The sequence below is a fragment of the Falco biarmicus genome, chromosome Z, assembly GCF_023638135.1.
Source record: "Falco biarmicus isolate bFalBia1 chromosome Z, bFalBia1.pri, whole genome shotgun sequence".
Classification (NCBI taxonomy): Eukaryota; Metazoa; Chordata; class Aves; order Falconiformes; family Falconidae; genus Falco; species Falco biarmicus.
The window spans coordinates 37,117,365-37,135,193 of NC_079311.1; the positions used below are offsets into that span (position 1 = coordinate 37,117,365).

General features: G+C 42.7%; 1 protein-coding gene across 4 annotated transcripts; it reads left to right on the top strand.

Moving 5' to 3' along the window:
• The first annotated feature begins 1,733 nt into the window (after positions 1 to 1,733).
• Positions 1,734 to 16,777, top strand: NFIL3 (nuclear factor, interleukin 3 regulated). Of its 4 annotated transcripts, none has more exons than XM_056324996.1 (3): positions 1,734 to 1,915; positions 2,894 to 3,016; positions 12,751 to 16,777. In XM_056324996.1, exon 3 carries the CDS (start codon positions 12,937 to 12,939, stop codon positions 14,311 to 14,313), a length of 1,377 nt encoding a protein of 458 aa, XP_056180971.1. In that variant the 5' UTR covers positions 1,734 to 1,915; positions 2,894 to 3,016; positions 12,751 to 12,936; the 3' UTR covers positions 14,314 to 16,777. The 4 variants fall into 4 exon arrangements, with proteins under 4 accessions (XP_056180971.1, XP_056180969.1, XP_056180972.1 ...); XM_056324997.1 differs by lacking the exon at positions 1,734 to 1,915 and adding an exon at positions 2,304 to 2,759; XM_056324994.1 differs by lacking the exon at positions 2,894 to 3,016.
• The last annotated feature ends 1,052 nt before the right edge of the window (positions 16,778 to 17,829 follow it).

Genomic DNA, 17,829 nt, shown 5'->3' on the forward strand with positions numbered 1-17,829 from the left:
AAGCAGAAGCATGGCAAAAAATTGACTGTGCAGTCCCCAGATGGAGGCAGTGGTCGATCTCCTGGACACGGGCTGCTTTTCAGTCCCCTTTCTAGTCATGGTGGGCTCCGTAGTCTGTTACCATTAACAAGGCTCTGTACGCTACATATTAGAAACAGGGAGGGAAGAGGGGAAAATTGGTGCGAGTAAGGGTTATTAGACTTGGATAATAAGTAATCTGGGGAGACAGGTAAAAGTGAATTCAAGGCACTTAGATTTATTGTGGAGGGATGATATGGGTATGTGTGATAAAAGATTGAGGGCTGAGATAAACTGAAAAGTATTCAGTGAACTCTTCCAGTGCCCGAATTTGCTTTCTGCTACCTTTGCTTTGCTCCAGGGGGCTATCTCTGTTGACATATAAATACGGGATGACAGAGTAATCTAACAGGGCTATGTTAGTGAGGACTGTGCTGTTTCCATAAGATCGTTTAACAGAATGAAATCAGGTATCATTTATGTTCTGGAAATAGGATTTAATAAAGAAAATTTTCTGTTGTCTCCATAAATTTTATTTGTGAAGGAAAAAGGAGCAGGAGCAACAAACCTGCTGTGAGGGAAAAAAATGAGGAAGGTACATCTCGCACGCTTCATCAGACATGTGTACGTTCAAGCGCATTCTGATGCGAGAAACGGACTTCTGGCTGGCCGTGTGTCACTTTCTAACGCGGAGGTTAAACGAGCGCCCGCCCCTCTTACCGCACCCCCGCTCCGCAGCGCTGCGCCGGGAGCGGCGGGGCTCGCAGGTGCGGCGGGTGGGACTGCGGGCGGCGCCGGCGGGGGGAGGGGCGGCCGGCACCGCTTCACCCAGACCGCGTTCCCCGCTCTCGGGCAGCGTTCCGGCGCTGCCGCCGCAGGCGTGAGGGCAGGGGCGAGGCCGGCGGAAGAAACGCTGTCAGGACGCTGCACCCGTGCCGATGACGGAGGCAGGGCAGCGGCCGCGGCGCGCAGGGTGAGCGCTGCACCCCGTGCCAAGTGCCGGGCGGCGCCGGCGGGGAGCACGCCCAGCGCGGGGCCCGGCCGCCGGCGGCGGGCTCCTTCCTCCCCGGTGCTCCCCCTTCGCCCTGTTACACCGTCGTTACTATTCTCCGCGAGCCGAAGCCGTCGCGCGACCCGCCGGCGGGTTGCCCGTATGCATGGCTAGGCGGCAGGTACGTGCCTCGGGAGCACGGCTCCCGGCTCTTGTGCAACTGCCCCGAGACGGCGGCGCTCCCGCCGGGGCTGCGGGGCTGCTATTTACACGCTATACAGATGCAATCTGATGACGCCACGCGCGCAGGCATCGGTAAGGCTGCGCGAGCTCCGTTCGCCCCGGCACCGCGCGCGGCGGCGCTCAGCCTCCGCCGCGAGCCCCCGCGCAGCCGCCGCCGTTCCCGTTGCCGGGGAGGGGGCGCGGCGCTGCGCCCCTGCGGAAACTGCGCGGGGCGAGCGCCCCCCCCCCGCGGGCCGCGGCGGTTACGTAACCGCCGGCGCCCCCCGCGCTGCTCTTCCCCCCGTCCCCCCCCCCGCCCCGCGCCGCCCCCCGCCCCGCCGGCGGTTATGCAATCGCCAGCACACAGACCTACTGTACCACACACCGCCCCGCGCCCCGCCCCGCCCCGCCCCTGGCCGTTCCCATTGGCCGTCCTCAGGCGGTGCGCGGCGCCGATTGGGGCGGCGCGGCCGCCACTCACGGCGCGGCGCGGCTGGCATGCGGGCTATGATCCCCGCGCCGCGCAGCCCTGACCTACTAACACACATCCCTCCGCGCCGCCGCCGCACGCTCCCGCCCGGCCGCTCCGCTGCTGCGCTGCGCGGCACGGCACGGCTGCCCGCCCGCCTCGCTTGCGGCCCGGCGCGGGGCGGCGGATGCTCTGCGCCCCGCGGTGCGCTGCAGGTAGGAAGGCGCGCGTACTTGTGCGGAGCTGTGCGCGGGTACTAAGTTAGCGTGTCCGCCCGGCCTGCGGCGCCTACTGCGCGTCGGCTCGGCTCGGCTCGGGCGGCGGTTACATAATGCGCGCCCAGCCGGCTCCGGCCGCCGCGGGGCGGGGAGGGGTCCGCCCGGCGGGCCGGCTCTGCGCGCTGGCGGGCGGCTCGGTGGAGGGGTGGTGGCGCGGGGGGCAGCCCGTAGCGTGCCCGCCAGAAGCTTTCCCTCGCCGGGGTGCTCGTTCCCGGCGTGCCGCACTACACCCCCCCCCTCCCCCTTCGCCTCTCCCAACAGCGACCCCCGGGGCACCGCCGCGGAGCCGCTCTCCCGCGTTGCATAATGTGGCGGCGGGGAGCGGGCGGTCGCGGTGCGGTGCGGGGGGCACAGCCCCGAGCGCCAGCCGCGCCTCGGCCCCCAAACGGGCGTGCGCTGCGTGCTGCCGGAGCCTGCCGGCCGGACCCCCCTTCTCGGGCGGTGCTGGGGGACGTTGCCCGCGGGCGAGCGGGATTAATGGCAGCGGCCCGGCCCCTGTCCCCACGCCGTGCGGGGCCGCGCTTGCCTCAGCCCTTTTCGTCACTTTTGTCGCTGTTTTTCAGGCGCTGCGGGACCGATCGCATAATAGTTCCTGGAAATGTTGCATTATGTAACCACAGAATTTGCTGGCAGCCGGGCTGGGAAGAGGGAGCTAATTATGCGATTTTATAATCTCGCTACAAAGAAACTAGGACAATCTCGCCTTGTAAAAAAGCCCCCGAAACCCGTAACTGTAACAGTTTTCGTTAAAGTGCGTTTAATAAGGGAAGTAGACAACTGGGTAAGTGGGGAGGCAAGGCGCGCTCGCCGGCTGCGTGCCGGGTGCCTTAAAACGAGATTTGTGTCCGTCTATATTTAGCCCCATCGCATTTTAGCAATTGTGGCTTCATGTGCTATTTCTGGTCTTTTCTCCAGAGCTGTGCGCGTAGACGTTCGAGGCCATTTGCTCGGATTTTTTAACTCCACGCCTTCAGAGACGTTTTGATAAGGCTGTATTTTTAGGAAGGCATTTCGCCCAGACGCTGAGCCATCTCTCCGGTACGGGCTTTCACTTGCTGTTTCTTTAAAAGAAAAAAAAAAAAAAAAAAAGGAACGTCTGATTTAGGGGAGGAAGGTGTTTAGGAGATGTCAGCCTCGCCGGGGGAGAGAGGTAGAGCCGTCCCGCCTGTGCCCTGACGGCCGCGGCGGGGTGGGGGGTGCCAGGTGCCGCCGGCACCCGGGGGCAGCGGGGCCGGGCCCTGAGGGCCGCCGTCAGCGCCACAAGTAGGTCAGTGTGACAGCCTCGGCGGGGAGCGGAGCTGGTAGGCGACTCCCGATCCGGCGTCCACCTTCCCCGCAGGCTTTGGCCGCGCTCGGGGGTCGCCGTCTCCCCAAGCGGCCGTTGGGAGCCGTTGGTGGCCGTTGGGGCGCGGCGGCGGGCGAGCCAGGGCTGGGGGCGCTGGCGCTCCCCCTCAGCCCTTTGTTCTGGGCTGGGGCGGCGGCGGGCGGGGGGGGGTGGGTGTCGGCGGGCTGATAGCGCGGGGCCGTGCTGAGGGGGGAGCGGGCCGGGCGCCATGCGGCGCCGGTCACGTAGGGGGCGGCCGGGCCCAGCCGGGCAGCCTTTGTGGCGGGCGCGGTGCGGGGCCGAGCTGCGGGGAGGCGGCACGCCGCCTCCCCGCAGCTCGGTGCGCCCCGCACAACGTCCCCACCTCCCCACCCGTCCTCCCCCTTGTCCCACCGTCGCCTGCAGGCAGGGAGCGCCAGACAAAGGTCCCATCGTCGTGCGTGTGTGTCCGTCCCCCCCCCGTCCCCCCCCCCCGCGCTGTTGCCTGCCTCCCTGCCCTGCGGAAGGGGTACGGCTCGCAGGTAGGCGTGAGATAGCCTTGCACATCCCCCGCTCCCGTGACCCGAGTATTTTCGGCTTTCTCCTTACGTAAGGAACAACAACAACCACCAACCAAAAAAAAAAAAAAAAATGGCCATTGCCCAATTCGGTTATTTTTGCCAAGTCATTTCGGCGTTGCAGTGGTAACAGCCGTGGCTGGACGTCCTGTGCTCTGGGGTCAGCTTATGCCCTGTCGCCAACGGGAGCATAGCTTGGAAGTTGCTGGTGAACAGCTTGGCTTTCAAGATTAGGTGATTATATTTTGTGTGTGTGTGTGCCTGCGACTAAAATGGTCCTCTAAGTAGATGAAACCAACATCACTGTGCTTGTGACTGAAACCTCCAAAGTCCAAACCGAGTACCCCAGACGCCGTCTTTAGGTTTGGTATACCTGCTGTAGGTAGAGGCAGCAACATATTTTGAAAAATGCAATATTCTTGATAACATGCATAAACTTTTCTGCTGCTTGGTTGTTGGGGTCAAGTACAGCTTTGATTGTGAAGCTGCCTTGAGACTTATTGTTGTGTTAAAAATACCACACACACCCCCTTTTTTTTTTCTTGTCCTTGTAACTTGAATGGCTGCGCTGAGTTTCATTGTGTTTGCTCCTGTGTATGTAACCCACTTTGAGTCATCTTTGCCCTCCATAATTAATTCAGTCCAGACCCTTGTTTAAAATACTGCTGTGTATCACTTTTATGGTCCTTATTCAATCAAAATGTTGACTTTGATGGGAAACTTGAATGAATACAGATTCGGGTTTTGGCCCAAAGACCTGATTTAAACCAGCAAGTTCAAAGATTACTGCATAAAGATCCTTAATATCATTGGCACTAACTGTTATTGTTATAGAAGTTCTTGTGTTACAGATGTCTTTGACTGCTGAAGTGCTAACGGTCTTCAGTTTGATATGCCTCCACTTTCCATTTTTATTTACTCTATATTTTTAACTCATTCTCCAAAGGATTCTTAACTAGCTTTTAAAATATCGAGCTTCCTGGATTCAACTTCAAAGCCTCAAATTTCTGCTGTTTGGGGTTTTTTTTGTTTGTTTGTGGTTGGTTTTTTTGGGGGGGGGGCGGCTAGTGTTTTTTTTTTTTTCCTAAAGGAACTGATCTGAAAGGTGTCAAAAAGCTTAGAGTCTTCCCATGAGCAATATGAACTTACATGACCTCCTCACAGCTTATCTCATCCTAAGAAGGAACAGTATTTGCCATGCTTTGGCTGAAATTTGTAGAACATACAGACATTCTTTCTGTTGCATATTGCAATAAAGTCTAAATAGAATCTGTGAAAGGTATCAGTACCATGCTGCTTTTTTCAATCCTTTGTCTTGAAATAAAACTCATAAATAAAATAAACCTTTAGCTCATTTTAAATTGACTTATTTTAAAAAAGTTATGCAAACTGTCCTTATGCAATAATTTTTTTCCAGACAGCAATCTTGCTGCTGTTATAACATCACTATGATGCAATAACATGAACAATAAAATCCTCTGTTTGAGTCTTATTACACACTGTTAAGCAATGTATCTGACTCATCAGCTTAATTGACTCTTCTAGGTGACCTTGCCATGATCATTACAGCCAGTTATGAGATATAAATGTGCTTAGGATATGTAATAGAAACAAAAATGCAAATAGATGGCCAATTCTTGCAGTCTGTTCTAAAAGAAAATGACAGTCCATGTTACAGTATTTTACAATGTTTGAAAATAATTGAAAAAATATTTTTTTTTTTTTTAGAAAACAAGGTATATGTAGCTGTTTAATAGTGATGCTAAGCATGACTGTCAAAAATAAGATTGTGTAAGCAAGGGCACACTTGGACTTGACTCAAAATGTGATAGAAACAACTGCCTTAAAAACTCATTGTGTTAAAAGGTGGATCTGAAATTAATTATTATTAAGACCTCCTTAGATAACCTGTGTTGTTTTCTAATTCGTGTGTTGAATTGATCCATGCCCAAACTAGCATACTATGAGACTGGGTCTAGTGACAGGTACTACACAAATCTATCTTCTAGCAGAAATAATACCTTATTTAAAATTGGGGGAGTTTTCGCCTTTCTTGAGTTGCTCCATCTTGGTGTAATTTTCAGTCTGTCCTGAAGTATTTGAATAATTAACCAGTTTTTGCCACAGAGGTGGCTGCACAGCCGTTAGCCGTATAGATGCCCATACTGCAAGACCTCCACTTACGACTAGAACACAACCCAATAAAGAAAATGGTGCTTGGCATGGGCAGTGATCTTCCTGCCTGGACCATCTCACAGAACCAGAGCTCTAAAAATTGCTATTCTCTGTTCTGTTTGCAATGAGTGGTAGATACCGACATTTTACAGGTGGTGTTTGTTTTACATATTTGTACTTCAGCTGTTATATAACAAGATGCATGCTTAGAACATCAGCTGGGATTAATTGACATAATTCTGTTGCCTTTAAATAGCGCTCTATAAATGTAGGTCATCTGAAACTCTGGTCCATGCTTGGCATTTTAAGATCATAGTTCAATAATAAAAAAACATTTGTTGTCAGAATAATTAACAATTGATTTTGTTTGTTGTTGGGTTTTTTATGGCTCTTAACTGAGGGAAAGCTGAGATTGTATTTCCAGAACATTGTTACTATTAATTAAGTCACAGCTTTTTGCTGTCTAGTTTTTCCTGCTGTCAAGTAGCTATTGGAACGAGCAGAAACATACTGTCATAGTACTATAACTTCAGTAACCATTGTTTCTATTGGGGTCTTATTAAAAGTACTGGAAAGTGATGTGATTATTTCAAATGGCATGATTTATATGCACATACACAAAATACAGTTATTGTACTTATATAATTAAATACATAAGTTATATATGTATTTCCTTTAAGTTATATTTGTATTTACTTTGCTTCTTAGTTTTAGAGTTTTTCCTGGCATGTTGGGTAACATTGTTAGATCTTGTTTTCCATCCTTTAAAACAAAGCAGTAAACAGCTTGTTTGATTCTACCAGATCTGTTCAATTTTTCCCATACTGTTTTCCTAAGGAAATGGAATAAAATATAGGTCAAATTTGCACCTATTAAGCTTGACTGACCTTTTTGAGCAACAGCTACCTCTAATGTATGTTTCCTGCTCTCCAAATAATATTTTTATTTGTGTAATATGTGTAATTTACCTTTGGAAAGAAGGCTGTACTTTAATTTGTAGTTATTAAGATCAACAGTAACTTAAGTAGTTTTCCTAACAATGAAAGTCTTCTGTAAAAATTAAATGTGACATCAACTTTCTGGGGTTTGGACAGCTTGGAGGTGGGTAATATGAAGGTGCAGTAGTGTTCCAAGTTTCATGACTATTTTATTCATTTTTTTATATATATTTGTTTGAAAAGGGGCATAATAAATAATTTTTTTATGTTCCCAGTGGACTACATTGTGTAGACATCTCCCATTACTTTCTTTCAATAAGATGATCAACATTTTAGCAAAAATGGGTCATCTTGTACAAAGCTATCATCATCAGTGTTCCACTGACCTAATTACACATTGATCCTGAAACGGTAAGCATTTAAGATGCCCATGAAGTTGTAAGGAAGGGGAACTGTGTACAAGATCAATAGTTCTGCATTGCTCAGTGCTATTGTAATGGATTTGTGGTCTCCATGAATGTAACTGTATAATGGCAGTAATTGATGGTAACTTTTGTACTGTAAATGCTTTTCCCTTTTGTGACTGTGGATACCCTGTCTGTCATGGCATAAAATGTAGTCACCTAGTTTTTTCCCAGAAAGTTTTAAGTTCTTTTGCTCTACATTCTCTAGACCCTCTTGCCCCCAAATCTTTTCTAGGGAAAATATCCTATTCCAGTGGAGCTAGCATTAGAGCTTTTCTTCAACAGTAATAGAATTTTGTTAATGGTACTAGATAAAAGGCAAGAAAAAGTATGTTGAAGGATTTCAGTGGAGGTTGGAATGAGGCCACATCCTCTGTTGGAGAGGATTTCTGACTTATGACAGACCTGAGAGGTGCAGAATTCCATGGCATATTTTTTTTCTGTGAAAAACGGTAGAGTTAGAATAGCTCTGAAGTATTTCAGCAGTGTTTAGGCAGGCTGTGTATTCTTGACCTAAGCTTAAACTCTGCCTCCTGTCCTGCATGTGCAATGAGGATGATATTTTTTCTGTACCTCATAGAAGTCTTGAGACAGATAGCAACTGTTTTTAAAACACTTTGAATATAAAGTGCAAACTATATGCTTCAGTTTTTCAAAGTTTGGATTGCAAACTGGTATCTGAGCAGGTTGTACACCAGCCTTTCTGGTATGTAGACAGATTTTCAAAACAGATAACCTGTGACAGAATGGTAGCAGTAATATAATTAATGATACCTATGGAAAATATGGACGACAGCAACTGAAAATATGCACAGACGTATTGGTAATGAGCTTTAATTGTTTTTTTGCAGGTTGCCATATAGTACTGACAGTGATAGAGGCATGTGGTTGTTTTTTTTTTTTCTAAAACAAGAAGTTGTGCCATTATTTTCTTCCATTTTGATGGACTGAGAAATGTTTTGGACACATGGTGATACAAAAGTGAATTGTGGTTGAGCATCCAGCTGGTAGAAATGTGATTTTATGAAATTGAATGAAAGCCCTATCAAAATATTAGAGCAATAGAATTAAACAATTGGTTGTCTCATTCTGTGATACATTTGAAAAATTAGGTGTGGAGGTAGCATGAATTATTTTGTGAAATACCAAGAATAATATGGAGTTACTCTGTGGGGAAACATGTACGTGGGAAGGCCCACGTGCATTCTTTAAAGTGTACTTGTGTGATTAAATTACACAGAAAAGAAAGATTGTGGCCCTGTCCTTCAACTTTCTGAAACTTTTCAATTATTAGAGTGTGAATACACAAATCCCCAGGATTAATCCTTAATGTACTATTTGACACAATCAGTTCACTGAAGTATTTTTTGAAGTCCATGGATAAATTAATTTTTCATGATTACTGCATACATAATTTCTTGCTTCAATAGCATGAGTTCTATACAACAGTCTCATTAATACTTGGATCTGGAATTGTACCCTGCTTCTATTGAAGCCAATGGCAAAAATTGCTGGGGGAGCAAGACTGGGTCTGTAATTAAGTTAATAGGGTCAAGTGTTATTACATTGTTGAATTGTCACTCAATGCCATTAACATCAACCAACCAAGAATATATACATATATATCTTTAGCAGTGACTAATGTAAGGCAGTATTAAATGTTGGTTTTATAACACTTTACGAGGGAGTGATAAAGCAATTGAAAAATTAATCATAAGGGAAAATATTGGAATCTGAAATATATTCAGAGGAATCATTACAGTTCATTAATTTATGTGTAAATACCGATGTTTTCCAGTGGAATTATAAAATGCAAGTGAAGGAAATGGCTGGCTTCACTGAAGGCATTTTACCATTATCATCAGATGGAATTTAATTGGTTTACAGACTCAGCATTGGGCTGATCCACATGGAGAAATATTCATAAACAAGGGCTTTGACTCCTGTGTGTTAAGCAGCAATTCCAGTTCTCATGATAAAAGTGCTGAAGGAAGATGTAGAAAGAAGTAAAGATATATTGTTTTGCTAATTCACTAAAGCAATGGCATTAGAACTAACTACATAAATAGCAAACCAGTAGGACTATGTCAGTGGGTTAAACATCTGTCTTGACAGCTTTACTGTTGGACTCTGACAAGACAGCAAAGTTCAATACTGCACACAAAAACGTGCTTGTTTTGATACACAATTAATATTTGATGTAGCTTTGCATGCTACTTACGTTCTGTCTGTTTGTGCCAGGAACAGTGTGTGCAGGAGAGAGACTGGCCAAAACGGGAGTTACCAGTGCTACAGTGAGCAGGTCGTATACTGGAATGGCTCAGACTGCAGAAGTCCCGTGGAACACAAGGGACATGAGCTCTGCAGTCTGTTGGGTTGTGAAGTGCAGCTCAGTGCCAGTGTTAGGCTGCAGGAGATTGTTTGCACATGCAGTTGAGTTTTTACTGATACACAGATGGTCATACTGATAAACTATAAAGATACATTCCTTTAGGAACCCCCCCTGAACAAGCCAACAACTTTTTTCTCATTATTATTATTATTATTATCATCATTATTTTTGTCATTATTAGTATTTTTCTTAGATTACAGTGTTGGACAAATGCCAAAGTGTGATCACTTTGAGCTGGAGACTATACAGGTGTTCTTACATTCACAAAGTCGTAGTTCTTATCCTAAAACAGTCTTGTGGGGAAATCGAAGATTGGAATATAGAGGAAAAGAGGCTGGATTAAATCTGTGTAGGTACAGTTTCATTCTTTTAAGATATGCGCAGATCCTGTAAGTACTTCCTTGCTGTTGCTACTGTTATGAGTAAGTGTAGATGTTCCAGGGTATATGGCAGATAAATATACAGGAAATAGTGATGAATGCATGTTAGTATCCGTTTTCTAAGAGAATAAATATTTTTATTTGGGTTTGAGTGTAGCTCTCTAGTACTGTTAAATGCAGTAAGATGTCTGTATTTGTAAGGCTCTGAAATGTCACAAAAGTTGTTTTGAACCCTTTTGATTTTCGTGACAGTTGGCTGAGATGTATACTAAGAGGCAAGTGATGATTTCATAGGTATTCAGACATGTTATACTGTTTCCTGCTGTTCGCCATAGAAGCTGTGTGTACAGAAATGCAGAAGTTATTAATGATACAAGTGAATGCAGTGGCTGTAGTATATCAAGACAATTATGGATCAATAGCTGTGCGTTCTCAGTGCTACAGGATAATGAAATAAAATCCCAGTATTGTTATTCTTTTAATGCAGTCGTGTTACAGAGATCTACAAATGTCACAAGAATTCCTGTGGCCTTTTTTAATTTTTAAATTCTGTGTGTTCAACAATGATATTTTTTTTTAGAACTAGTGAGTTGCACTAGATTTAAAATGATATGCATATTAATTAAACCACTGATTACGTGTAGCAGTGAAATTGGGCAGAATGGCTATACAGATTCTTCAGCAAATCAAATTATGCTGACTGTTTGGACAAATGGATGTTGCTTTGTTGTAGGGCTTATTTTTGTTTTTAAACCTGATCCAGCTCCTATTTAACTTGACAGAAAGCTCCCTTTGACTCTGATTTGAATTTTGGATCAGGATCTAACTATATAATTGCTTGTACATTAGAGATACATTTCTCCTTTACAAACATGGCAATTTGTGGTGCTGCTTTTGCACTAAAATATTAGATGCTGTCTTTGGTGTGGCTGGCTTCTAAATCTATTTTCCATTAAGGCTGTGTTATCGAAGACAAATAGTTACATGTCAGTAATTAACCATGGATTTTAGGAAATTCTACTTAGCTGTTCTATTAAATGTGTTAATTTTTCATGACAGAAGAGTTGGCATGGTCTGATGGAACAGAACCCAGCTTGAAACCTGAGTCTTTATGACCCTGCTTAATTGTTATTACATCACTCACTCCTCTTTGCCTTCTGGGAAAGACAAGAGAACCTGGCAGAATACAATTCATTAATTCTTTCATAACTTTCCCAACTGATAATGTTAAAATTAGTTTCATTAGTCATTGTGAAAACATTCCCAATAAATAGTGACATTAATCTGAAGTGGCTGACTCTTTTTGTTTTGGTTTTTGTTGTTTTGTTGAGGGGTTTTTGTTGCTGTACAGGCAAGAATCATTGTTGTCTCAATAGTCAGTTCTATAAAAGCACTTGGCATATTACATTTATTTTACCAGAAACATGACTGACTGTAGAAAATGAGATATTGAGAAGCTATATCTCAGATCAAGACTAAATGGTCTTTTGAGAATAAAGTATTTTTAGATTAAGAGGGACCAAACAGAACGAAGACCAATTTAAATGCTAAGTTCAAATTTATCATTAAAATGTCTGAAGCTAAAGGTTAAGCTAGTTTTCCTTTGTTAATGGTAAGATTTTTACATCTAAACTTCCACTTTAATGCAAACAGTATTTTCTAAAGGTACACATGCCTCAATGGTATTAAACTTTACTTTGATGTAATAAGACTATTTTTCAAGTGCAAATTACTAATTAAATGTTACATCTCTAATGTATTTTTCAATACTGATTTTAAAAGTTTTCTTTGTAAGACAAGAAAAAAATTACCTAATACTTTTTTCCTTGCCAGTATTTTTTAATAGTTAGATATTTGCCCAAATTATGTGTATGTATTGACTAGTTTGAATTGATATGATTGATCAAAAAAGGCATTTTAAAATTTCAAGTGTGTATAAGCATTTGTGTATTTATAACTATATATGCATAGATATATTTTTTTATAGGATGCAAAACCAGTAATTAAATCTTTAACAGTTTCAATGGATAGTGGTGTTATTTTAAGACAATAGAAAGCACTCCACCTTCTATAAATGTGTATGTTATTTTTAATCCATGACGGACCCAAATATATGGCATTTTTAAGTCACACACTACAGCTGTTTTCAGAAAAGATGCTTTAATATGAAGAACAAGATACTATCCAGGGCTGCTCATCAACATGCCTGGTGTCCTGCGGTATTAACTGTTGGAGGCTTCAGTTGGTCAGTGTTATCATGGAAAGTTCTGTGACAACATTACTGTGGGATCAAAACTCAAAAATATTTTGACTGATTTTTTTTTTTTTTTTTTTTGCATGGATCATATTACATTTTTTTTTGGAAGTAATTTGCTGTGCAGGTATCATAAAGCTTAGAATATCAGTTTTTTCAATGTTGAGCTGTCTTCATATTTCAGCAGATTTAATGAACAAAATGCTAGTCTTTTTTTATCAAAAACTACTTTTGCATGTCCTGAACCTGCAATTCCTAGATAGTAATCAAATTCTCTATTTATTCCAGGTTTTTAAGAAGATTCCTGTTTCCTCAGCTAAGAAAATTGGTTCTAGACACTTCTGTCTGAGACTATGAAAGAAAAGGAAGAATGTGTGTGGATTTAAAATTACTGTATTTATCAAGTGGAGTGAGAAATACTGGGGAAATAGCTTGCTCTGTTGCTTATTGTAGATCTTCTACAAATTGTTTCTGATGCAGCTGAGAAAAATGCAGACCCTTAAAAAAGAACACGGACCTGTTGACACAAGTAGCAATGTGGACAAAATCATGGTACTTAAGTCAACTTTAGCAGAAGTGTCTGAAGAATTGTCTACAAATGAAGATATACTACTTACTGAAGCAAGTAGTGGAAAAAGCAAATCTTCAGCTTGCCGGAGAAAGCGAGAATTCATTCCAGATGAAAAGAAAGATGCTATGTATTGGGAGAAGAGGCGAAAAAATAATGAAGCTGCCAAAAGATCTCGTGAAAAACGGCGACTGAATGACCTTGTCTTAGAGAACAAACTAATTGCACTGGGAGAGGAGAATGCCACTTTGAAGGCAGAGCTGCTTTCATTGAAGCTAAAGTTTGGTTTAATTAGTTCTGCAGCCTATGCCCAAGAGATACAGAAACTCAGTAGCTCAACAACTGTGTATTTCCAAGACTATCAGAGTTCCAAATCAAATATTAACTCATTTGCAGATGAACATGAACCATCTATAGTCGGTAGCAGTTGTATTTCTGTCATTAAACACTCTCCTCAAAGCTCAATGTCTGATGTGTCTGAAATATCATCTGCAGAGCATACTCAACCAAGTCGTATACAAAGCAACTGCAGAAGTCCTGAAAATAAGTTCCAGATTATAAAACAAGAGCCCATGGAATTGGAGAGAGAGACAAGAGATGACAGAGGTTCATATAAAGCATCCATATATCCAAACTACATGGGAGCTACCTTTAACGTGTACTCACATTCTCCTCCTCTCTTGCAAGTTAATAGGTCCTCCAGTAATTCCCCCAGAACATCAGAAACTGATGATGGTGTAGTTGGAAAGTCATCTGATGGAGAAGATGAACAGCAGGTTCCTAAGGGTCCAATCCATTCCCCAGTTGAACATAAAAATGTTCATGCAACAGTTAAAGTTCCAGAAGTGAATTCTTCAGCCTTGCCTCACAAGCTTCGAATTAAAGCCAAAGCCATGCAAGTTAAGGTGGAAGCAATGGATAATGACTATGAAGCAACACAGAAATTGTCATCACCCATTGACATGTCTTCAAAAAGACATTTTGAGCTTGAAAAGCATGGTGCACAAAACTTGGTGCATTCTTCTCACACTCCTTTCTCGGTTCAAGTGACTAACATCCAAGACTGGTCACTTAAACCAGAACTCTGGCATCAGAAGGAACTCAATGTAAAAATTCAGAGTGGTTGCAAAACTGGAGTTGTTGAAATAAAAGACAATATCTACAATGTCTCTGAGTCAGAGAACCTGTATTTGAAGCAGGGCATAGCAAGCTTATCTGCAGAGGTTGCGTCACTTAAAAGACTTATAACTACACAACAAATCTCTGCATCAGACTCTGGTTAAGTTACTACTGAATAAAGGCTTATTGTTTTAAAGGATGTCATTTGCAGTAGATCAACATGTTTTGTATTATGCGGAATTTTCACTGGACTTGTGATGTCATTTCACTGTAATGTTCACGTAATGTCTGATTGGTGTCTTTTTGTGCACAAATTATTATGAAGACTAGGTTGTGTCATGATCACTATGCCTTGTGTATAGTCAAATAGCCTGTACAAAGGCTGTATATAGTGAACTCTATTTTCTTTTTGTTCTTCTACTATAAAGCGTGCAAGTTACCAGTTACAATAAAATATTGGTGACAAACACAGAACATCTACTCCAGTTCAGTTGATTTTATGAACTTGTAAATAAGTTGTTAATTAAAAACTGGCTTTTTCTTACACTGTGCTCAATTTCACTTACGTTTGGTTTTTACAGCCTAACAACCAAATTACAATTTACAACATGTGTAGTCTTTCTGGCCACCTTTTTCCTTAACTCCTTTTTTAGAAGAGAATAGAAATAAAGTGAATATTTATAAGTGAAACAGTACCGATTTATAGCCTTAGCCTTCTTTAACTTATTTATTAGTGGAAGTTAACCAAAAACCATACAAATTCTAACCCAGTAACTAATATCAGCAACCTTTTTTTGTCATTCTATCTCACATGAGACTGTAATGAGTTTCCTGAATGGTTAATTGTGATGAACCATTTTTTCAATATGGTAACTTGATGTTTTAGATGAAGTTATTTAAGTTGGATTTGTGCATCTGCAAAGTTTTCAGAGCCTTGCAGTGTAAGAATTGGACAACACCATCTCTGTCAAGGGTTGGCTTGTGTGTGCAAGGGGTGCAGATGTGGAAAGAAGTATGCACAAAGGCTGCATAAAAGAGTCTGTTCCTCTTGTATACCATGGTTCTTTCCTTGGCAGACTGTGGTTCACCTGTAGATGAAGGATAAGGCTACTGGATCTGTAAAGTTTGAGCTCAACTAGGCAAATATTTATATAAGGGGCAGGCAATAGTAGTAGCAAACTTAGAGGAGACTATCTGCTGTTTTAGTTCCCAGTGTGGGACATAATGCAATTGTAAGCAAGTTGTAGAACCAATTTGGCCTTGGTTTCAGTGGCTTGGTTAACTGAACTGGAATACCCTGTCTCACTATGGAGCATTTTGCAAGAACTTCTTACATGTAAAATAAAGACTGTGTGAAGAACTGCACAATCCAGATACTACTAGCCCCTTACAATTTATGCAGATGATAAGTTCTTCACTTTATGTCTGGACAGGGCTGCGATGCTCTTTGTCTTTGAGAAGAACCATTGAACCACAGAGACTACAATTGCATCACACATCCTTGGTTTGGCTTACCAAAGTCTTTCATTTTAAAATTTAAAATAATTTATAAATAGAACATAGACTTGGCAGAGGTTCTTTTCATGATACTTCCCCTTCTTTTAACATACTAATATATCAGACTAACAATTAAGCTTTTTCTGAAAAGGCTTTTTATTAATTGCCATACTGTATAATGAATGGAACCTTTCCATAGAATTAAAATACTAATTAAGAAAACAATATGTAGGTATTGTTTTTTAAATTCATACTTGACTTGAGTGAGAGGAAGTTTGTCAATTTTTTGGGGATATGAAGAGGAGTCTGAGTCGCTCCTAATAGCTCTGAAGCTTGGTCCAGCAGTCAAGGCAATGGCAAAACTCCCTGATGTCAGCAAGACCAGGATTTGATTCTGTACCTTTTCAGGAGCTGATGATTCACAGTCACGTTCTGGGAGGACCTTGGCACAGAAATCACTGGTACTTTCTGAGCTTTTTTGAGCCTTCTAACTGCTATGCTGTATTTGTGGCATTCAGAGTTAATAAACTGTTATTCTTTTTTCATGCCTTAATAATACAATAGACCCCATAGCTGGGCTCTGTATGTATTTGGTAATTAATATAGATGACATTTCAATGTTACTGAAAATAAGCTCAGGATTATTGCATGAAATGTAAAAATTTGCATTGAATGATGGGGATATGAGACATGAGGCAGTGATTACTACTGTCTCTTTGCTTGCTAAGTATCTTCTGTAAGCAACAATAAAATTCTTTAAATATTTTGCATATTATTTATCACATGTAATGTGTTAAAAGAGAGGACTTAAAACTCTCAGTGTTGCCATCTGTGTAAGCCTAGATCTATTGGTTTTTGTTTTTTTTCCATTTCTTGTTAGAGTTGTTTGTCATAATGGAAGAATGTTGTCCTCTTTCTAGCTCATTATATATTTTGTGTATCTGTTTTGTGCAATTAATACTTAACAGTAATGATGTAGTTAATTTGTTGAAGGATGTCATTGCAAGAAAGTTATAGCATGGAGCTTAGGAGCACAATCAGATGTTATTTATACTCCCTTTATACCTTAGTGTTATGCTTCATTTGAAGAAAGAAATAAATAATTTGTCTTTTGTTCAAAACCAGATCTAATTACAACATGACTTTCTATTACATTCATCATCCTAGTCCAACACAGAGGTGTTAGCTGCGGTTGATGACGAATCTTCCTGTGCTGAACTCAGTATTTCTGCAGCAAGTATTTGGAGTATCTTCCACAGGCGTTGTGAGGTTACGAAGTTGCAGCAGTGTGGGTGGTACATACAAAGCCCTGATCTTGGCTACAGTTGCACTTTCACCAGATGCAACTTGTCAACAGCTTCACTGCAGTGTACATGCGGTGTAGATGGCCCCTCACTCAGACACCACCCACCCCACCCCCCCCTCTTTCCCTACCTTTAGCCTGCTTTCCTTCAAGACATGGTACTGGGAAAGATGGAGAGTCACTCTGAGTGGGGAGAAGAAGAGAATGCAGTGGGACGCTGCTCCCCTGCTCCAGCTTTCAGCTGGTACGCAGTTACGCATGAGTATGACCAGGGGAGCTGGGGAATCAGATAGCTGTGCCCTTTCAGCCTGCCTTCCCTTACTGCAGAAAACAGAATCAGCCTCCGTGAGAATACCCTTGACTGGTCTGCTAGTCTGTCCATTAGAGATCAGAAGGTTGGTTTGAACACATAATGGGCTTTACCTAAGGGGATATAAACTGGTATCACATCCTCCAAGTTAGAGAAACATTTGTAAGCTCAGCAACTAACTGACAAAACATAAAACTTGCTGGAAGTGGAATCTTTTTCATGTGAAGGAACATGGGTGATTAGAAAGTAGCTGAATGTAGAGTGTGCCTTCAAAGGGCAATGTTAAGGGCCACACACAGAAACTGGGAGCTCCAGAGACTTGCCAATATAAATAGTCATTTTTCACAGGAACACAGGAATGGCCATGCTAGACTAGTCTGGCTAGTTCCAAACCTGGCCTGTGATAATCATTAGTAGGAAGGGCTTAATGGAAAGTTGTAAGAAAAGTTCACAGCAAATAACTTGATTAGCAAGGTAAGTTTCTTCCTAGTGACATCAACTGGCAGCTAGTCAACACTGTGAAGTGTGGGTATTGGGTCCTCTTAAACCTGCCCTTAGTTATGTACGAAC

Coding starts and splice junctions, on each gene's coding strand:
- NFIL3 (XM_056324996.1), top strand. CDS start 12,937: ATGCAGCTGAGAAAAATGCAGACCCTTAAAAAAGAACACGGACCTGTT.